General features: G+C 50.9%; 1 protein-coding gene across 1 annotated transcript in view; it reads right to left on the reverse strand.

Moving 5' to 3' along the window:
* MTBP (MDM2 binding protein) overlaps nt 1-23,402 on the reverse strand; it is a 186,977-nt gene that overhangs the window by 146,566 nt on the left and 17,009 nt on the right. Inside the window, exon 2 of the mRNA XM_078686833.1 lies at nt 1,208-1,291. Within this exon, the coding sequence (XP_078542959.1) occupies nt 1,208-1,291 (84 nt within the window). The remainder of the gene's footprint in view (nt 1-1,207; nt 1,292-23,402) is intronic.

Below are 23,402 nucleotides of genomic sequence, written 5' to 3' on the forward strand. Positions count from 1 at the left end.
TACCTTTTAGCTATAACTTAACACATTGCACACATGCAGAATGATTTTAAAATTTCTTTGCTCACATGCAGAATGATTTTAAAATTTCTTAGGAGAAAGAATTTGTAAATTCAAGGTTTAAGAAAGTGAGCGAACTCAGTAAAAAGCAAACCTAGAATGGCTGGTCCTCGCAGCACTTAGAAGGCTGTAGATCAATAATATCCTTCCTAAAGAGTTTTGGTATTGTGTTTTTTGTATGTTGTCATCCTGAAGCTTTGTCTGCAGTTTTGCAGCAAGCTATCCTGCGGTCCTGTGTTGCCTGTGCCAGCAATATTCTCTTGGCCAACTACTACAGTCTTTCTTTGCCAGTTTGCTGTATAGTATGAACAATACTATATTTCAAGAAGGAGGGAGTGAAAAGTGATACAGGGTTTGCTCACCTTCCCAAACATCTAACTATACAAAAACAACAGGCCCCTACCATGCTTAGCCTATCTATCCATATCAGTCAAAGGGGGATCACCATATGGTATTAAAAGAACTCTCACCCATGAAGATTCCAAGCGGCATACTTCATCATAGGAGTCCTCAGCCAGATACCTAGTGTATCTGGACGGACTCTACCATGGTAGCCAATGGAGCGGTTTGGTTATTGGGTGGGATCCTAGAAGTAGCCAGGGTGTCCTTCGAAAATAAAATTAACCCTCGGGAAACCCTAGACTATTTTAAATCTGTGATCCCACCCAATAACCAAAGAACTCCCTTGATTACCAAGTTTGAGACAGTCCAGATACACTAGTTACCTGGACGAGGACTCTATGATTAAGCATGCCACTTGGAATTCTAGAGGGCGAGAGACCTTTTAACACCATAGGGTTTTCCCCTTGGGCTGGTATGGCGGGATAGCGTATGCATGATAGGGGTTTCCTCCTGTTTTTGTACGGTGAGATTAACTCCAACCATTTCTACTTGCTTCTAAGTTTCATGTCTGTGGTTCTCCTTGTTCTCTGTCAAAATTTTCTCTGGTATCTTTTAACACAAATGGTATTGAGGGCAGCCCCCTAGTCCTGAAGATCTCTGAGAGAAGGGATGAGACTTGTCAAATGTACTAAGGGAAGCTGGGGAACCTATTAAAGTTGCATGCACACCGAAATAGAACAATATAAAAATAATCAATAGGGTAATGCATGAATGCTCGCATCTGCATTATCCAGAAAAATGAACATACCTGGAAACGTGTTTTCATCTACATAAGATGAGGAGCTGCAGTTGCCCTTAATTAAGTTGTAAACCTCACTGGCAATCGTAAGACCTGAAAATTAAATTAAAGTTGTCACTTAAATTATTAGAAATGTTTTAATGGAAACAAAGCAAATGTAGTTGAGAAAATGAAAAACTATTTAGTGAAGTATCAAGGAAGAATGGAAAGATGAAATTAAAACGATATTTTAAGGTTGAACTCGTATGTTCTTCAATAAATAACCTTATACTGACATCTTTCCCACATCGATGCATATGGAATACCAGTTTCATACGTCTTTATTTCGGTAAGATTCACCATAAAAGACATCACAAAAATACAATTAATACGTTAAAAGAAGAAAACACAATGCATAAATTACATAGTACAAGATCACATCATAAACCATGTTTTTAGATGGAAAGTGATTGGTTGTAATAAACCAAGGGATTTGTTTAAAAAACTCTAATTAAATTGTATCAAGAAGACGTACGTCATACAGTGATAACACATAAAAGGTGACCATTGAGGAAAACATTTTATCCAACCTGTGGGAAAGAATATCTTAATTAATTATAGTGTACTTTTCACAAGTTAAGGTCAAATCAAACAGCAATTAATAGGGGTTCCAAAACTTGGGACTGTAAAACAACAGTTCATGTCAGATATGACTCGGAAGAATAGGGCCGCTCCATACACAATGTCCACTACCCGTTTACATATTGCACCCTGCCTTTGGGCTAGGTGAGGGGATGTGCGTCGTTCTGGGGTAAAAATCGTGCACATCACATACAGAGATTGGGCCAATTCCCACTTGGGGTGCATAGAGACGCAGGTACGGGACGATGTGTCTTTGCCTAAATCTAACGAGTACTAGGTCGCCAGCAATATATTTTGGAAGGGAACCCAGCCAGCCCACCCTTCTAACACTCATTATTGTGCCCCCGAGGTTCGGTGGCAAAGGTCTATTTTTTGTCAGCCAAAATTTAACTTTGTTCAGCAGGTCGTGTTGTCTCTCGGTTTTTCCCGGAGTAAGAACTGGTACTCCCGCTAGGACACACACAAAAGGAGCTGCCTCCGGTGGGAGTTGCATAGGGAAAACTTTGTTACTCTGTGGTCTACGGGCAACACGTTGCGGAAAAGCGGGTTTGAAAGAGGTTTTGAGAGCTGTTGGGGCTGGTGCGTTAGGGGCTATTGTTTGTAATGGAACCCTTTTGTCATGCATGACTGGCTTTGGGGCTTTGGGAGGGGGAGATGAATGGGAACTATTTGATGTTACAGAACATTTGTTGGTTAGCAAGTTAGACTTGATAGTTTCCTCCATTTCAGCCAGCCTGTCCCCTAGTGTGTTTATTTTTTCCATTAATGGAGAAATAATAGAACTGGCCAGTTGTTCAATAAGGGATAATAAACCCGGTTGTAAGGGAGATGTTAAACCGACTAAATTCTCGATGGCCTCAAGAGTCGTGGCAGAGTTACTAGCTGGAACTGTGGGGTTTAAGCACAGTTTTTGGATTTCTGATTGGTTCCCGATGTAATTAACCCCATTACAATTTCTTTTAGCGGATGAGAACTGGGTAAATGGAGACCTTTGGATGTTTTCAGTATTGACTTTATTGGGTAGTGGGAGGGGTTGCAAGGGGCTACCAATTTCGGGCAATGCACAGAAGCTTTCAGCAGGAAGCGGTGATTCCACTACAGTATGAGAGGTTTTACACAAATTGTTTAACTCATCTAACCACGAGAAAGTTGTGCTATCTATACTATCCCCCTTGTCAGTCATGGTGTGGTTTGGATGTAACAATATAAGTCTCAGCAAATCATACGGATCAGCAGTGAAAATGTCCTTGAGGTAGGGCAATGTCAATGGATGGAAAACAAATAATGAATCAAGTGTCTTTCGTTACCTCCTCTCAACAGAAAGCCAAGAGGATGGCCCCGTCCCGTCCTCCTCGTGCCCGGCGTCCCGCGATGCGGAGCAGAGCGCAGTTTAAAGGCGCCTCCTGACGCTCCCGTGAGGTGTCAGAGCAGCGCCGCCGCTGAGGCTGCCGGGAGATGTAGTCCCGGGGCGGCGGCGCTATCCACAGCAAAAGAAGACTCCTGGCGGTGGTGGCTGCAATGGGGTCTTCCTCGCCTCCCCCCTCTGGACCTGGTAAGTGACCCCCCGCTCCGCCATGCAGAGCGCAGTTTAAAGGCGCCTCCTGGCGCTCCCGTGAGGTGTCAGAGCAGCGTCGCCGGTGAGGCTGCCGGGAAATGTAGTCCCGGGGCGGCGGCGCTATCCACAGCAAAAGAAGACTCCTGGCAGTGGCGGCTGCAATGGGGGCTTCCTCGCCTCCCCCCTCCGGACCTGGTAAGTGACCCCAATTTTCAGCATTAATAATCTATCCCGCTTGCAAATTTGCATTGCTACAACTTAATTAGCATACAGTCATAGTTTATAACCAAATACATTCTTACCCGAATTAGCAGCTGAACTGAACAATCCTGTCTACATAAGTCACCGTAAATCAGCTCGTCATCTTGACACCTAAATACCATTATTTCCAATGTATGTCCTTTGTGCCTCTGTCCTGTGAAGTAGAACCTTGTTTCTAACTTGTGACCCTTTCTACTGCCTGTAAAGCCATGAATAAGGCACATTTAATGTTATATTGCTATGTGCATAATTATTATTGCTAGCTACTCTTATTCACAATACAATGCTGATATTCAATGTATAGACAATATGTATGGTGTGATAAGTTACCAATAAAACAGTTCTTCCTGAAAAGAATATACAACAAATACAATAGGCTACCGAGCCCATCACAAGGGCAGTCTTACTGCAAACTTTTGGCTACACGTCACTACAAGGAAGGATACCTTCTCACATATGGTCCAAGATGTGATTAGAAATCTGGGAACGGAGATTTGGGAAAAGTGAGGACAAGAAGCATCCAGGAAGCTGTGCACCCCAAGGATGTCTGGCATTCACCAGACATAGCCCGGGTAGGTCTATAAGCTCTGCAGACCGAACATTGTCTCTAACCTCGTCTAGATATCCCAGTGTCGATCAAACTTCTCAATATGGCAGAATGTAGCTACAAGGAAGTAGAGCTAAAATATGTCAGAAGATTGTAAAACATAATATGTTTACACTTTTCCAGTGAAAATCCACAGTTAAAAACTAAGTTACGGTTATGGTGCAAATGCCCAAGACCACTCAAATCTGCAAGCTGTGGTTAGCAAAGGGGCTAACCTCGGGCCAAATCACAATCTTCCACACACACAATGATAGCTTTTTTGCTATTCACAAAATGATGGCTGCAAGACAACAATTTCTGCACAAAGAACCTCATTTTTCCACACCTTTGGTTGACTCCGAGCACTCCTGTGGGGTTCAACACCCGTCAGGGCTCTGGCAGGACAGGACTGACAATACATTCCACAATGAGATTGGGGTTCCTAGGTCTGTTTTCTCCACTACACCCAGCAGGTGGGTTTAACGTTCATGGTTTGGTGCAAGAGAAGTTGCTCCAGTATAACTAGAAATCAATCATTGTTTTCAACTGGATAGGATATTGGTTCAGATTATTGTTTAGCAATCGCTCTATACTTCATCTTGGTGCTCCTCACATCTGCACTAGATTTCATAATTTCACATGAAATCTCCATGTGGTCCCTCACATGGAGATTTCAGTGGCCCACTGTAAGGTGAAGCCCTCAATTATCTTCGCCCTTGATGCTGCCTTTTCTGTTGTCCCATTACCATCTCAGAGAGGGGAGGACCTGTTTTTTCAGCTACTACATGCCTAACCTTACATTTCAATACTGACTGCACAAGACTCGTCTGGACATGTGCCTTCCACAAACCTGATACTGCTTCACTACAGTTGCAGGAATACATTAACATTGGATACCAGCGTCCTAGTCCTGTTTCACATGCCCTTTCAGCACAGTAACTAATTTCCTTCAGTGCTGGTCTTAACAAAAGTGGAGTTCACCTAAGTAATGCAATATTTGTATTGTCTGTTTTCCACAGGGCAATCCAACACTTGACAGAACATATTAGAAAGAACATCCCGCATGCCTCCAATACAGCACAGATATACCTTATAGCTGGCAATCATGTTGTTCATCAGGGGCGCCAGGAGTCCCAACAAAAGTTATAAGCCTGTTAAAATTTGGTCAGCACAACTCTTTACACCATTAGGCACACAGCTGAGGTAAATCTAGCTTGCAGAGATGCCACCGTAAATAGATGCTACCCCAACCGGACAAAATTGGATGATGATATTTTGTAAAGCCCACTATACCAGTGTCCTTTTCCTAGAATTTCAGTAGGAAACAGGTGAACAAAAACAGAAGAAAAAAAATGAATGGCGCATCGGAAAAAGTAAGGGGGGGAAGGAAAAGTTGAGAGACTGCCAGAAGAACAAGATGTTGTGCTGATTGCATTAAAATGCTCCAATGGTTAAGAGCTAGATAGAAAAAAGTGAAGTTGACTAATTTATAATAGGAGACCTTGAGGACAACCAGATATTTGAGAGGCTCAACGAAGAAGGCAAAAGGGCCTACAGGGTTGGAATCTTTCTGAGGGGACAAGTGCATTGGACAATGCAATGGCAGGTACAAAGTATTTTGAAAACAGATCGCTAAGAGATAGGGAGTCAATGGCGTTTGGCCAGAAGATGAGACACGGATGAGTGGCAAGTTAAAGATGAGGCAAACTGCTGTATTTTGGACAGTTTGGAGTTGATAATGAAGATACTGTGGAAGAACAAAACAGAGAGATTTGCAGTAATATAAATGAGAAAGGTTAACAGCTTGCACCACAGTTTCTGAATTCAAGAGGAAGGAGAAAGATGATTTTTCACAGGAGAGGATTATAGAAGAAGTAAATCAGCAGAGCATTTAGAAATATGGGGAGCAAATATAGGGAAGAGTAAAGAGAAAACCTACCAAGCATAAAGATTAGGAGGTTGCTAGGTGTGCCAGGCCACAATGGAAAGGATCATACGGAAGGAGGGCCCCAAATGATCAAGACTTCGTTTTTTCAGAAAAGAAATGCAATACAAAAATCAAACCTTAGCCACATGGGAATCCACGTGATTTAATCTTGCCCCTATTGGGTGAAGCAAATGTAAACATACCGTAGGTAAATTTATTAAAATTTTGTGGTCATTTTGAATGTCTTTAAAACAAAAATATATAATTGTGTCTAGGTTGAGTAACAGCTAGCTGCTATGCATGAAAGGAGTGCAAAATCAACAATTGATGTACGGAATGTTGCACAATGGCAAAACATTCGCCCCCAGTCACAGATTTGGGTTTAATCCATCATTATTTTGATCACCAGACCACCCCAGTTCAGACATGGCCATATGCAAATCAGTCTTGACCCTGTGCCTCATGGGAACAGTCCAGCCCGAACTGAAAGGAGTGTCACAGCCAGTAAAAACCAGAAATAATTTTCTTTCAAAAGACCATCAAATTCACTTTTCACTAGGAGCAAGCTTAAATAAGATCATAGTGCCAAGAAAGACAAAAATAAGCATTTGCAATGCAATCGGTCTCGCCTTTGGGACCTTACATGTATTTAGCTATGCAGCACATTAGCCTGGGTACTGAAACATCTACTGTTCTTTAACATGGAGGGAAAGTAAGTACCAAACTGTGTGACTCACTAGGTATGGGAACACATGGAAAGAAATATTGCCTTTCAGCAGTAAGTGGTATAGTCCAAAGCTCTGTTTTAAATATAAAATAAGGATCTTCGGTGGTCATAGCACTGAAAATACAAGATTTGAAAAAAATATTATGGTGCTTGTGGGAGACAATTTCTACTAACTGGAATTTAGAGAATGCTAAAGTGATTCTACTGACCTCTGCTGGTCGTATTCTATCAAGAAAGTTAAATAGAGGCACTTGCCAGAATTTCTTTTTTTTTTTTTAAAGTCCCTCAGCAGAAAGCAATTCTGGTATTTTACTGACCTATACTGATTGTTTTCTATAAAGAAGGTAAATAGAGGCAGTTGAACAGAAAAAAAGTCCCTAAGTGGATGCAGACAAGTCCTAGGACTGATCTCAAGAGCCCACAAAGTACTCACAAATATAAGTATATATTAAAGAGGTCTCGAATGCTCGACCTAAAAATGGAACAGAGTGGGCACTGACTTTTTGGCTCACTCTGTAAAAAGCTCCAGTAAGAAAAGATGTTCAAATGCAACTTACTTTCGCTATAAAAGATTAATGCCAGAAAGATAGTGTCACATCAAGTAAAAAGCACTGCAGCACCATCAAAACAAAGCAAGGCTAACGTCCCCTAGAAAGGATTACCCACTGGCACAAACAAGCATTGGAAATGCAATAGGTCTCGGATTTGAGTTAGAGCTAATGGCATTGTAAATGGCAATGTCTTTTAGCCATGTGTTATGGAGTGTATGCATGTGGTGTGTAATGGAATTATGTGGTATGGATTGGAATTGTTCACCCTGCACACTCGCTACTCTGCACTCTCTGCACTCACTACTCTGCACTCACTACTCTGCACTCACTACTCTGCACTCACTACTCTGCACTCTGCACTCACTACTCTGCACTCTGCACTCACTACTCTGCACTCTGCACTCACTACTCTGCACTCACTACTCTGCACTCACTACTCTGCACTCACTACTCTGCACTCACTACTCTGCACTCACTACTCTGCACTCACTACTCTGCACTCACTACTCTGCACTCACTACTCTGCACTCACTACTCTGCACTCACTACTCTGCACTCACTACTCTGCACTCACTACTCTGCACTCACTACTCTGCACTCACTACTCTGCACTCACTACTCTGCACTCACTACTCTGCACTCACTACTCACTACTCTGCACTCACTACTCACTACTCTGCACTCACTACTCACTACTCTGCACTCACTACTCACTACTCTGCACTCACTACTCACTACTCTACACTCACTACTCACTACTCTGCACTCACTACTCACTACTCTGCACTCACTACTCTGCACTCACTACTCACTACTCTGCACTCACTACTCAGCACTCAGCTGGTGGTGTGCGTGTGTGCATGGCAGTGGTGGTGTGTGCGTGGCAGTGGTGGTGTGCGCGTGGCAGTGGTGGTGTGCGCGTGGCAGTGGTGGTGTGCGCGTGGCAGTGGTGGTGTGCGCGTGGCAGTGGTGGTGTGCGCGTGGCAGTGGTGGTGTGCGCGTGGCAGTGGTGGTGTGCGCGTGGCAGTGGTGGTGTGCGCGTGGCAGTGGTGGTGTGCGCGTGGCAGTGGTGGTGTGCGCGTGGCAGTGGTGGTGTGCGCGTGGCAGTGGTGGTGTGCGCGTGCGCATGGCAGTGGTGGTGTGCGCGTGCGCATGGCAGTGGTGGTGTGCGCGTGCGCGTGGCAGTGGTGGTGTGCGCGTGCGCGTGGCAGTGGTGGTGTGCGCGTGCGCGTGGCAGTGGTGGTGTGCGTGTGCGCGTGGCAGTGGTGGTGTGCGCGTGGCAGTGGTGGTGTGCGCATGGCAGTGGTGGTGTGCGCATGGCAGTGGTGGTGTGCGCATGGCAGTGGTGGTGTGCGCATGGCAGTGGTGGTGTGCGCATGGCAGTGGTGGTGTGCGCATGGCAGTGGTGGTGTGCGCATGGCAGTGGTGGTGTGCGCATGTGTATGGCAGTGGTGGTGTGCGCGTGGCAGTGGTGGTGTGCGCGTGGCAGTGGTGGTGTGCGCGTGGCAGTGGTGGTGTGCGCGTGGCAGTGGTGGTGTGCGCGTGGCAGTGGTGGTGTGCGCGTGGCAGTGGTGGTGTGCGCATGGCAGTGGTGGTGTGCGCATGGCAGTGGTGGTGTGCGCATGGCAGTGGTGGTGTGCGCATGGCAGTGGTGGTGTGCGCATGGCAGTGGTGGTGTGCGCATGGCAGTGGTGGTGTGCGCGTGCGCATGGCAGTGGTGGTGTGCGCGTGCGCATGGCAGTGGTGGTGTGCGCGTGCGCATGGCAGTGGTGGTGTGCGCGTGCGCATGGCAGTGGTGGTGTGCGCGTGCGCATGGCAGTGGTGGTGTGCGCATGGCAGTGGTGGTGTGCGCATGGCAGTGGTGGTGTGCGCATGGCAGTGGTGTGTGCGCATGGCAGTGGTGGTGTGCGCATGGCAGTGGTGGTGTGCGCATGGCAGTGGTGGTGTGCGCATGGCAGTGGTGGTGTGCGCATGGCAGTGGTGGTGTGCGCATGGCAGTGGTGGTGTGCGCATGGCAGTGGTGGTGTGCGCATGGCAGTGGTGGTGTGCGCATGGCAGTGGTGGTGTGCGCATGGCAGTGGTGGTGTGCGCGTGGCAGTGGTGGTGTGCGCGTGGCAGTGGTGGTGTGCGTGTGTGCGTGGCAGTGGTGGTGTGCGCGTGGCAGTGGTGGTGTGCGCGTGGCAGTGGTGGTGTGCGCGTGGCAGTGGTGGTGTGCGCGTGGCAGTGGTGGTGTGCGCGTGGCAGTGGTGGTGTGCGCGTGGCAGTGGTGGTGTGCGCGTGGCAGTGGTGGTGTGCGCGTGGCAGTGGTGGTGTGCGCGTGGCAGTGGTGGTGTGCGCGTGGCAGTGGTGGTGTGCGCGTGGCAGTGGTGGTGTGCGCGTGGCAGTGGTGGTGTGCGCGTGGCAGTGGTGGTGTGCGCGTGGCAGTGGTGGTGTGCGCGTGGCAGTGGTGGTGTGCGCGTGGCAGTGGTGGTGTGCGCGTGGCAGTGGTGGTGTGCGCGTGGCAGTGGTGGTGTGCGCGTGGCAGTGGTGGTGTGCGCGTGTGCATGGCAGTGGTGGTGTGCGCGTGTGCATGGCAGTGGTGGTGTGCGTGTGTGCATGGCAGTGGTGGTGTGCGTGTGTGTGCATGGCAGTGGTGGTGTGCGTGTGTGCATGGCAGTGGTGGTGTGCGTGTGTGCATGGCAGTGGTGGTGTGCGTGTGTGCATGGCAGTGGTGGTGTGCGTGTGTGCATGGCAGTGGTGGTGTGCGCACGGCAGTGGTGGTGTGCGCACGGCAGTGGTGGTGTGCGCACGGCAGTGGTGGTGTGCGCACGGCAGTGGTGGTGTGCGCACGGCAGTGGTGGTGTGCGCACGGCAGTGGTGGTGTGCGCACGGCAGTGGTGGTGTGCGCACGGCAGTGGTGGTGTCTGTGTGCGCATGGCAGTGGTGGTGTCTGTGTGCGCATGGCAGTGGTGGTGTCTATGTGCATGGCAGTGGTGGTGTGCGCATGGCAGTGGTGGTGTGCGCATGGCAGTGGTGGTGTGCGCATGGCAGTGGTGGTGTGCGCGTGCGCATGGCAGTGGTGGTGTGCGCGTGCGCATGGCAGTGGTGGTGTGCGCGTGCGCATGGCAGTGGTGGTGTGCGCGTGCGCATGGCAGTGGTGGTGTGTGTGCATGGCAGTGGTCGTGTGTGTGCATGGCAGTGGTCGTGTGTGTGCATGGCAGTGGTCGTGTGTGTGCATGGCAGTGGTCGTGTGTGTGCATGGCAGTGGTCGTGTGTGTGCATGGCAGTGGTCGTGTGTGTGCATGGCAGTGGTCGTGTGTGTGCATGGCAGTGGTGGTGTCCGTGTGTGTGCATGGCAGTGGTGGTGTCCGTGTGTGTGCATGGCAGTGGTGGTGTCCGTGTGTGTGCATGGCAGTGGTGGTGTCCGTGTGTGTGCATGGCAGTGGTGGTGTCCGTGTGTGTGCATGGCAGTGGTGGTGTCTGTGTGCATGGCAGTGGTGGTGTCTGTGTGCATGGCAGTGGTGGTGTCTGTGTGCATGGCAGTGGTGGTGTCTGTGTGCATGGCAGTGGTGGTGTCTGTGTGTGCATGGCAGTGGTGGTGTCTGTGTGTGCATGGCAGTGGTGGTGTCTGTGTGTGCATGGCAGTGGTGGTGTCTGTGTGTGCATGGCAGTGGTGGTGTCTGTGTGTGCATGGCAGTGGTGGTGTCTGTGTGTGCATGGCAGTGGTGGTGTCTGTGTGTGCATGGCAGTGGTGGTGTCCGTGTGTGCATGGCAGTGGTGGTGTCCGTGTGTGCATGGCAGTGGTGGTGTCCGTGTGTGCATGGCAGTGGTGGTGTCCGTGTGTGCATGGCAGTGGTGGTGTCCGTGTGTGCATGGCAGTGGTGGTGTCCGTGTGTGCATGGCAGTGGTGGTGTCCGTGTGTGCATGGCAGTGGTGGTGTCCGTGTGTGCATGGCAGTGGTGGTGTCCGTGTGTGCATGGCAGTGGTGGTGTCCGTGTGTGCATGGCAGTGGTGGTGTCCGTGTGTGCATGGCAGTGGTGGTGTCCGTGTGTGCATGGCAGTGGTGGTGTCCGTGTGTGCATGGCAGTGGTGGTGTCCGTGTGTGCATGGCAGTGGTGGTGTCCGTGTGTGCATGGCAGTGGTGGTGTCCGTGTGTGCATGGCAGTGGTGGTGTCCGTGTGTGCATGGCAGTGGTGGTGTCCGTGTGTGCATGGCAGTGGTGGTGTCCGTGTGTGCATGGCAGTGGTGGTGTCCGTGTGTGCATGGCAGTGGTGGTGTCCGTGTGTGCATGGCAGTGGTGGTGTCCGTGTGTGCATGGCAGTGGTGGTGTCCGTGTGTGCATGGCAGTGGTGGTGTCCGTGTGTGCATGGCAGTGGTGGTGTCCGTGTGTGCATGGCAGTGGTGGTGTCCGTGTGTGCATGGCAGTGGTGGTGTCCGTGTGTGCATGGCAGTGGTGGTGTCCGTGTGTGCATGGCAGTGGTGGTGTCCGTGTGTGCATGGCAGTGGTGGTGTCCGTGTGTGCATGGCAGTGGTGGTGTCCGTGTGTGCATGGCAGTGGTGGTGTCCGTGTGTGCATGGCAGTGGTGGTGTCCGTGTGTGCATGGCAGTGGTGGTGTCCGTGTGTGCATGGCAGTGGTGGTGTCCGTGTGTGCATGGCAGTGGTGGTGTCCGTGTGTGCATGGCAGTGGTGGTGTCCGTGTGTGCATGGCAGTGGTGGTGTCCGTGTGTGCATGGCAGTGGTGGTGTCCGTGTGTGCATGGCAGTGGTGGTGTCCGTGTGTGCATGGCAGTGGTGGTGTCCGTGTGTGCATGGCAGTGGTGGTGTCCGTGTGTGCATGGCAGTGGTGGTGTCCGTGTGTGCATGGCAGTGGTGGTGTCCGTGTGTGCATGGCAGTGGTGGTGTCCGTGTGTGCATGGCAGTGGTGGTGTCCGTGTGTGCATGGCAGTGGTGGTGTCCGTGTGTGCATGGCAGTGGTGGTGTGCGTGTGTGCATGGCAGTGGTGGTGTGCGTGTGTGCATGGCAGTGGTGGTGTGCGTGTGTGCATGGCAGTGGTGGTGTGCGTGTGTGCATGGCAGTGGTGGTGTGCGTGTGTGTATGGCAGTGGTGGTGTGCGTGTGTGCATGGCAGTGGTGGTGTAAGTGTGCATGGAACCTACTTGCAATCAGACGTGTTGGTTGTCACCAGAATGCCTCGTTACTGCTGCCGGTAATGCTGCCGGATGCTAGGACGTGAAGAGCACACCACTCACTTGAGTCGGGTCCATCAACTTTTTGAATATCCGACCTCACTTCCTTCCAGAGGAGGACGCGAGGTCACAGCCACGACACACATAACCACTGCCCGGGTCTCCATACTATTGGGCAGTGAGTCAATGTTCATCTTTCTTTTCCCGCTCGCCAGCAGTTAAGTCACCCGTGTTTCAGCTCAGTTTGATTCTGGTGGTTGAGTGACACCGCGGGAGCATTTCATCATCGCTCCAGCGGTACTTAGTAATCGTCTCGGGCGGCATCAATGCTGTAGAGGCTGGGAGCCGACAGAGGGCGCACTAACAGCGCGTGTGCCCCTCGTCTCGTTGCAACGCAAGGGAAGCGCTATTGTCTGTTTTCCAATACTGCCAAACGTGCGTCTGTACAGGGGTCTGTACTACTATTTAAACAGCCTGACGCCCGCTGTTATGCTGGTCAGTAACCTTTGTTTAAAGTTCCCCTTGCATCATCAAGTAGAGCGACCCTCCCGTTGTGACCTAGAGCCCATTCTCCCGCCCATAGCTTTATTGGCTGTTTTGTCGGGCCATGCCCAGGCTAGTGACACCCAGTACAACCAGGGTGAGTCAGCCCCAGAGCATCAGCCCGAATATAGCACTCAGCGCTTTAAATCCTAGACTGTTCCAGTCAACAAACCAAAGAGTCTTAGGCATGATAAAGGTATTAATAGTTGTATATATTTCAACCCTGAGGCTTGTTATACCTTGTTGTGCCCCCCCCCCAGCCCCCCCAGCCCCCTGATCCCCCCGAACCGCATTCCTGAGCCTTATGCCAAGGACATGACATCCACGCCACGAGGGTGCGGTATTTCAATTAATGCAGCCAGCAGGGGTAAAAAGAGTAAATATTGTAGCACTAAGCAGCAGCGCCACGGGAGCAGCAGAGCCGGCGCTCAGGCGTCACTCTTCTTCACCAGGAGTCGGGAGACATCCAGAACAACAGTCAGTGAGGTAATAAATAGCATGTGAATAAATGTGACATGCAGTAGACACGTAGACCCGGCCCTGATAGGTAAGTGCCGGTGCTAAGCACCAGAAAGCACCGGCACAATTAGCAAAGCAACCCGCTTCTCCCTACGTACAGGCGACCTTAGGCCTGCTGCCTCAGCTGCGGGGGGCGCGCGCAGCCGTGAACGGCGGCTGCGCGCGAGCACTGGCACGCAATCTGAGAGGCAGGGACGGCACGCGACTGGGGCAAGCCGGTGTGTCCTGTTGAAAGAGGGTGCCACTCCTTAGGCGCTCGGTGACTTGATGGGGGCCTGTAGATGACTGTGCACCTGCCCGTCCTTGTGCAAGACAGTCTGTCCAGTGCTCACCCTCATTTGGCGAACGTCACCATGGAGCGCAAAGACACGCCGAGACGAGGTAGGAAGGGGGGGGTCTCTGTGTGCGCATGCGCTGCGGCGACGGGAGGGGGGGGATGTTCTGTATGTGTGTGTGTATGTGCGGCGAGGGGGGGGGGTCTGTATGTGTGCGCGTGCGTGTGAGTCTGCTTCCAAGGAGCCATGGGAGACAGGAAGCGCGCGCGACCTGATCCCAGTTCCAAGGTTGCGCGTGCACCTCACTTGTCTGTCTCCCTTGACTCCTTGAAAGCCAGAATGATTGCAATAGAGTCTCGGAACGACTGTTCGCAGTTCCGAGACCTAAAAAGGACTAACTTTCTTTTAAAAACATTCAATGGAGAACAGGAAGATGACAGTCGCCAAGGTGGAAGCAAAAACAACAAGCATTTACAATGCAATGGTTTCGCCTTTGGAAAAGTTAGAGCTATTGGCATTGCTCACACACAGAGCCCCACACACAAATACACACACAGAGCCAGACACACACACACAGAGCCAGACACACACACACAGAGCCAGAGCCAGACACACACACACAGAGCCAGAGCCAGACACACACACACAGAGCCAGAGCCAGACACACAGAGCCAGAGCCAGACACACACACACACACACAGAGCCAGACACACACACACACACACAGAGCCAGACACACACACACACACACAGAGCCAGACACACACACACACACACACACAGAGCCAGACACACACACACACACAGAGCCAGACACACACACACACACACACAGAGCCAGACACACACACACACACACACAGAGCCAGACACACACACACACACACACAGAGCCAGACACACACACACAGAGCCAGACACACACACACAGAGCCAGACACACACACACAGAGCCAGACACACACACACACACACAGAGCCAGACACACACACACACACAGAGCCAGACACACACACACACACAGAGCCAGACACACACACACACACAGAGCCAGACACACACACACACAGAGCCAGACACACACAGAGCCAGACACACACAGAGCCAGACACACACAGAGCCAGACACACACAGAGCCAGACACACACAGAGCCAGACACACACAGAGCCAGACACACACAGAGCCAGACACACACAGAGCCAGACACACACAGAGCCAGACACACACAGAGCCAGACACACACAGAGCCAGACACACACAGAGCCAGACACACACAGAGCCAGACACACACAGAGCCAGACACACACAGAGCCAGACACACACAGAGCCAGACACACACACACACACAGAGCCAGACACACACACACAGAGCCAGACACACACACACACAGAGCCAGACACACACACAGAGAGCCAGACACACACACACAGAGAGCCAGCCAGACACACACACAGAGAGCCAGCCAGACACACACACAGAGAGCCAGCCAGACACACACACAGAGAGCCAGCCAGACACACACACAGAGAGCCAGCCAGACACACACACAGAGCCAGCCAGACACACACACAGAGCCAGCCAGACACACACACAGAGCCAGACACACACACACACAGAGCCAGACACACACACACACAGAGCCAGACACACACACACACAGAGCCAGACACACACACACACAGAGCCAGACACACACACACACACAGCCAGACACACACACACACACAGAGCCAGACACACACACACACACAGAGCCAGACACACACACACACACAGAGCCAGACCACACACACACAGAGCCAGACACACACACACACACAGAGCCAGACACACACAGAGCCAGACACACACACACACACAGAGCCAGACACACACACACAGAGCCAGACACACACACACAGAGCCAGACACACACACACAGAGCCAGACACACACACACAGAGCCAGACACACACACACAGAGCCAGACACACACACAGAGCCAGACACACACACAGAGCCAGACACACACACACAGAGCCAGACACACACACACAGAGCCAGACACACACACACAGAGCCAGACACACACACACAGAGCCAGACACACACACACAGAGCCAGACACACACACACAGAGCCAGACACACACACACAGAGCCAGACACCCATTCCTAAATATAATATTTCTACCCTGAATAGTTTGCAGGTTTTGCTCTGAAGCATCTGGGCGCGACATACTATATTTTTCGTGAAATTGTAAAATAAAGGTTGATCGGGTTGTGATGTGAGTTCTTCCCATTAATAGTGCTACCCGTTCACAGCAGTCTAGCGGAGGAACAGGCGACCTTTCTGCAGCATCCGTCTGGGATTTAACTCCTGCCGCTCTGAAGCACAGCAAAAAGAAAAGAAAGGGAGCGGGTGCGGCGTAACAACCAGAGCTGGCGACTTTAGAACGGAGGAACCAGGTTGCAATCTCGGCGTGGGCTGAACATCCTGGGACTCTGGACAAATCACGTAATCTCCCCGTGCTTACAAAAATTAACGAGTCCTTGTGTAATGTAACTGGTGCTTGTGTAAAGCGCTCCAATACCGTCGGGTCGAGTTCATGCTATTTAAAACAGCAACAACAAAAAACGAAAAAGCTGCCCAAGTATACAAACGAATGAACATTAATTAAAACAAGTGAGCTATTGAGGAGGGTGGGGGCAGTTGTAGCCTACACTGCATCAAACAACGAATTTCACCACGGATCTCCTCCACTCTGTGCCCGGCAAAGCGCTTTAATTGCCAAGTCGGGCTGAGCGGTTCTGTGGCCGCCTGAAGGATCCGAGTTTTCAAGCAGGGAGGGTTAGTGCACGAGGGGCAGAAGACTCATCGGATGAGGGACAGTGAAGAAGAAATCGTGGGTAAGTGATGGTACGTAAACAAACCACACGTGATTCGCAAGTGCGGAGGAGCAAGGTGAATGGGAGGGTACCCATTGATGCGTAGGGAGGGCACCGTGAACCAGTGAAGATACGATAATGTAGGCGAGTGACAAGAGGCCACCACGGGTGAAAAGCTGTTGATGTGGAAGACGCCACAAGTAGAGAAGCGGAGACCAACAAGAGATTGGCAGGTGACGGCTCGGAGGCCAGTTTCGATTGGCTATCAGGTGCTTGAGGGGCACAACATCGATATGGGTGAGGGTTCAACCGTGGCTAGGAACAACTGCTCCGTCACTTTTCGTCCTGCTGTAACAGTTTGTGCTGCCCTATGCTATGCATGGAGACGAGTGGCGCATCTCTAAGTACACACCGCAGACTGAGAAGCAGCTGCAGAGGGAGATATATAGATTGTACACGCGGTCCGGTTGAGTCAGCGTGGGGAGTAGAGGGAGGCTGAAGTGGGGCTGTTTTCCCGCGCAGCTGGGTTAGGTGCTGTCAGATGGCGGGAGCTCTGCAGCGCCTTCTTGTTCCACGCCCTCCAAGCCAGCCCTACAGCTGCAAACACCGCTATCCGAAAGCGACCAGTCTTTTAAAGGATCAAGGTTGCCGCGAGAACGGTGCCTTCTGTTTCCCACAACAGGAACTTACCCGCCATTTGAGCGCCTTGGTAGCAACTAAACCAGAGCCAGCAGGAAGAGCGAATCAGCCACGCGCGCTCCGTTTCCGGACGCCACCTGACGTACTTCCGGCGGTGTTGGGAAAAACAAACGCCTCCTAAAGCTCAGCATCAGAATGAGAGTGCAGGAAAGAGGCGAGAGAGCCGAGCCTGCTAGGCGCGATTGCACGTTTTGGAAAGAACACATGACTTTTGCACGCTTTGGCATAGATCGTTTACAAAGCTTTCGGAAATGTTGTTCTCCCTTTGGTACTATACATTTGCAACCGCACGCAACTTTGGGGAAAACGAAGGCGAAAACTCGTCCGAAAGCATGCCAACAAGGAGTTAACCTCCGAATGTTTCCGAGGAGGCTGTGATGTAAGGTGCCGAGCGATGGGCCAATCCCAGCGCGGCCCTGAGGCGAGCCCCCCAGATGACGTCAGAGCTCCTTGACCAATCGGTGCGCGGCTCCCGCGTGCCAGCAGCCTATCAGAGCACGGCTCCTGCGTGCCAGCCACCAATAAGCTAGCTGCCCCTTCGGTTTGGTCTCCGTGGCTCTGGGGGCATTTTTGGTCGTTTAATAACATAACACGAACAAAAAATGAGTTCTAAACTCTTTTTTCAATATGCGCTATCGAAGCCTGCTTAAAAACAAGCACCTACGGGCACACGGGGAGGGGGGGGCGGGTACGGACAGCGGGAGGGGGGCGGGAACGGCGCATGGACAGCGGGAGGGGGGGGACTGCGCATGGACAGCGGGAGGGGGGGCGGGAAAGAAACGGACAGCGGGAGGGGGGGCGGGAAAGAAACGGACAGCGGGAGGGGGGGGCGGGAAAGGAACGCACTCACCTGGACTTCTTCCGGCGGCCGTGGTCGGCATAATGACGGACACAAACACCCAAAAAAAACAAGCATTGAAAATGCAATAGGTCTCGCAATAGAAGAGTTTTACATTTTTCGTTTTGCAAATGGATGAGTGGCGTTGCGTGGCTGAGTGGCGTTGCGTGGCTGAGTGGCGTTGCGTGGCTGAGTGGCGTTGCGTGGCTGAGTGGCGTTGCGTGGCTGAGTGGCGTTGCGTGGGTGAGTGGCGTTGCGTGGGTGAGTGGCGTTGCGTGGGTGAGTGGCGTTGCGTGGGTGAGTGGCGTTGCGTGGGTGAGTGGCGTTGCGTGGGTGAGTGGCGTTGCGTGGGTGAGTGGCGTTGCGTGGGTGAGTGGCGTTGCGTGGGTGAGTGGCGTTGCGTGGGTGAGTGGCGTTGCGTGGGTGAGTGGCGTTGCGTGGGTGAGTGGCGTTGCGTGGGTGAGTGGCGTTGCGTGGGTGAGTGGCGTTGCGTGGGTGAGTGGCGTTGCGTGGGTGAGTGGCGTTGCGTGGGTGAGTGGCGTTGCGTGGGTGAGTGGCGTTGCGTGGGTGAGTGGCGTTGCGTGGGTGAGTGGCGTTGCGTGGGTGAGTGGCGTTGCGTGGGTGAGTGGCGTTGCGTGGGTGAGTGGCGTTGCGTGGGTGAGTGGCGTTGCGTGGGTGAGTGGCGTTGCGTGGGTGAGTGGCGTTGCGTGGGTGAGTGGCGTTGCATGTGTGAGTGGCGTTGCATGTGTGAGTGGCGTTGCATGTGTGAGTGGCGTTGCATGTGTGAGTGGCGTTGCATGTGTGAGTGGCGTTGCATGTGTGAGTGGCGTTGCATGTGTGAGTGGCGTTGCATGTGTGAGTGGCGTTGCATGTGTGAGTGGCGTTGCATGTGTGAGTGGCGTTGCATGTGTGAGTGGCGTTGCATGTGTGAGTGGCGTTGCATGTGTGAGTGGCGTTGCATGTGTGAGTGGCGTTGCATGTGTGAGTGGCGTTGCATGTGTGAGTGGCGTTGCATGTGTGAGTGGCGTTGCATGTGTGAGTGGCGTTGCATGTGTGAGTGGCGTTGCATGTGTGAGTGGCGTTGCATGTGTGAGTGGCGTTGCATGTGAGAGTGGCGTTGCATGTGAGAGTGGCGTTGCATGTGAGAGTGGCGTTGCATGTGTGAGTGGCGTTGCATGTGTGAGTGGCGTTGCATGTGTGAGTGCAGTGGCGTTGCATGTGTGAGTGGCGTTGCATGTGTGTGTGGCGTTGCATGTGTGTGTGGCGTTGCATGTGTGTGTGGCGTTGCATGTGTGTGTGGCGTTGCATGTGTGTGTGGCGTTGCATGTGTGTGTGGCGTTGCGTGTGTGTGTGGCGTTGCGTGTGTGTGTGGCGTTGCGTGTGTGTGTGGCGTTGCGTGTGTGAGTGGCGTTGCGTGTGTGAGTGGAGTTGCGTGTGTGAGTGGAGTTGCGTGTGTGAGTGGAGTTGCGTGTGTGAGTGGAGTTGCGTGTGTGAGTGGCGTTGCGTGTGTGAGTGGCGTTGCGTGTGTGAGTGGCGTTGCGTGTGTGAGTGGCCCGAAACGTGAAGCTTGAAGTGACTACCGAAACGCTGAGCCCTGCTGACATGGTCGCGGCTCCTCCTGAACTCCTCCTGACCGAGCCCTGCTGACGCTGTCGCGTCTCGAGGAATTGTCTAGTCCGGCTGGACTAGAGACGCTACCATCTCGAGAGAGTCTTCTTCCCCTTTTGAAGTCATGCAAATTGAATACACTTTCTTCCCATAAAGAAGTCCACAAGCGGACGATCGGGAGGAGAGGGCCTAGAAGACCAGCAGAATTCTGTGAAGCGCTATATTTCAGTTAGGCGGGAATACAAAGAAAGTGATGTTGTTAATCTTGCTCTTCATGATCATTACGTATCCAAGGATGTTAGTGTACTTTAATTACCCCCTGTTACGGGATAAAATGCTGACATGTTAAGAGCTGTGTGCACTGTCCATTATTAAATGAATTTATGTTTGTTGGCGTCCTCCTCTTCGAACCTCTTCGAATTATTTATGCACCTTGATGGATAATAAACGAGGGGGACATGAATAGATCAAACGTTCAAAATCGATTCCCCTCACTCTGCATGTGAGTGGTCTAATCTTCTGTCATCCGAGGTCTATGTAAATCAATGCTGTAAAAACGACACTCAGGAATGTCAACTCGTGCCCTAGCCACCGCCTCACCTCTGTTTGGAAACCGGTGTATTTTACAGCGCATCACAAAACAGAAAATGACTGGTACTTTTCGTTTAAACGTGCAGTGCTTCTGCATCTTTGTAGTGCACAGTTTATTTGCCTGCAGTGGTCACTATTCTAAAAAAAAAAAAAAAAAGGGTTTCGTTTATTGGGGTTTCAGCAACCGAGCGGTGAAATTTAGCATTTTGGAAAAAAAATTCACTCGAAAAAAAAAAAATTTTTCAACAAATACGAAAGGAAAATCTCCCTGGCAACATTTGCACGCGGAAAGATGCTAATAATTATAAATAATTGTGGAGGCAGCTGGGAAATTAATAAGCACATAAATTGCGTTGTAGATGGCGAGCCCTCGTTCCACATGCTCGGTTGGTGCCCAGACAGTGGATGTCAGGAATGTATGGCTGCCGAGCCTGCCTCCGGGCGAGAGTGCTAGTTTCATTCAAGACGGAGGGAAGGCAAGGCAGAGAAGGGGAGGGGGGAGGAGAAAGGCGACACGGCGGGCATGGGAGGGGGCCGAGCGGTAGGAAATGTAGCATTTTGGAAATCATTTTCACTCGAAAAACATTTTTTTTTTCAACAAATACGAAGGGAAAATCTCCCTGGCAACATTTGCACGCGGAAAGATGCTAATAATTATAAAGAATTGTGGAGGCAGCTGCGAAAATAATAAGCACATAAATTGAGTTTTAGATGGCGAGCCCTCGCTCCACATGCTCGGTTGGTGCCCAGACAGTGGATGTCAGGAATGTATGGCTGCCGAGCCTGCCTCCGGGCGAGAGTGCTAGTTTCATTCAAGACGGAGGGAAGGCAAGGCAGAGAAGGGGAGGGGGGAGGAGAAATGCGACACGGCGGGCATGGGAGGGGGCCGAGCGGTAGGAAATGTAGCATTTTGGAAATCATTTTCACTCGAAAAACATTTTTTTTTTCAACAAATACGAAGGGAAAATCTCCCTGGCAACATTTGCACGCGGAAAGATGCTAATAATTATAAAGAATTGTGGAGGCAGCTGCGAAAATAATAAGCACATAAATTGAGTTTTAGATGGCGAGCCCTCGCTCCACATGCTCGGTTGGTGCCCAGAGGGTGGATGTCAGGAATGTATGGCTGCCGAGCCTGCCTCCGGGCGAGAGTGCTAGTTTCATTCAAGACGGAGGGAAGGCAAGGCAGAGAAGGGGAGGGGGGAGGAGAAATGCGACACGGCGGGCATGGGAGGGGGCCGAGCGGTAGGAAATGTAGCATTTTGGAAATCATTTTCACTCGAAAAACATTTTTTTTTTCAACAAATACGAAGGGAAAATCTCCCTGGCAACATTTGCACGCGGAAAGATGCTAATAATTATAAAGAATTGTGGAGGCAGCTGCGAAAATAATAAGCACATAAATTCAGTTTTAGATGGCGAGCCCTCGCTCCACATGCTCGGTTGGTGCCCAGACAGTGGATGTCAGGAATGTATGGTGTTAGTTTCATTCAAGACGGAGGGAAGGCAAGGCAGAGAAGGGGAGGGGGGAGGAGAAATGCACACGGCGGGCAGGGGAGGGGGCAGAGCGGGGAGAGCGGCATGTGGGTGTGAAGAAGCCGGGCCTTTGAAGTGAAGCTTCACTTCAAATGGCTAGCCTCCATTTATGGAGCTAGCCAATGGAACAGAGGGCGTATTCCAAGAGTCCCTTACTGAAGACTAGAGATTTCTCTGGGGGCGGAGCTAACGCTCCGTGCCCCAGGCGAAACCTAAAAACAGAGGCAACCAGCAGACTTCACTGATTATTGCAGCGGGTCAAGCTTCCAGGTTGGAGAGTTACCAGCCAAATATCCTCTTGCCTCAATCGTGCTAAGAGGAAGATGCAAGTTCAAGTCTCAAATAGCTTCTGGAGAGTTTTGAACTTCCCTAGGTAGAGCGCTCATCCTCTGAAACAGAGTAAGGTGCTGAAGGTAAGTTTTACACTGCTGGAAATGGCCTTTTTCGCAGGCTTATCCACAAACTTTTTGTTTCTTCCTCCTATTTTTCCTGAAGTGTTGCTGGTGGCTTTAGGACTCTGAGCACTTTTGTCACTGCTAAAGTGCATATTCTCTTGGTGTAATTTATTATGATTGATTCTCCCTGATTGGCATAATTGACATACTGGTAAGTCCATAGCCAAGTGCACTCAGTGTGCCAAGGCCTGTAAATCAAATGCTACTAGTGGGCTTGCAGCACTGATTGTGCCACCCACTAATAAATCTGAAAAGGTATCTCAGATCCACCAATGCAGTGTCTGCGAGCAGATTTAAACTGCCTTGTCGACCTGACAAGTGTGCCCAATTGCCAGGCCCTAATCTTCCCTTTTCTTACATGAATTCCTCAGGTAAGCCCATGGTACCCCCATGGACAGGGTGCAGTGTATGTAAAAGGTAGGACATATGGTGGTATGTTTTACATGTCCTGATAGTGAAATACTGCCAATTTAGTTTTTCCCTATTGAAAGGCTATCTGCCCCGTAGGCTATCATGAGAAACACTTTGTAACATCTTACAAGCATAACTTCTCATTGAGACAAGATAGAGGAATAAAGTTTCTTCATATGTAAAACACAACCGAGGAAATATTTCCGCATTGCTATCTAACCGGCTTACTTTCGAAGGACCCCAATACCCATGATAAAGATGCAACATTAGATTATCCAAGGGCCAAGACCTTCAACGATTTTACAATGCTGTACAATCATCTTAATTAAAAAAACAATTTTCAAAATTAATTACAGAACAGATGGTTGTGATAAATACTCAAAACCAATAAAATGAATGGAGATAAGAGTCAAGAGAATAAACTAGTACATTACTAGGACCTAGCCAAGTTAAAAAAAAGTCCTCCG

Source organism: Lissotriton helveticus, chromosome 4_1, assembly GCF_964261635.1.
Source record: "Lissotriton helveticus chromosome 4_1, aLisHel1.1, whole genome shotgun sequence".
Taxonomy (NCBI): domain Eukaryota; kingdom Metazoa; phylum Chordata; class Amphibia; order Caudata; family Salamandridae; genus Lissotriton; species Lissotriton helveticus.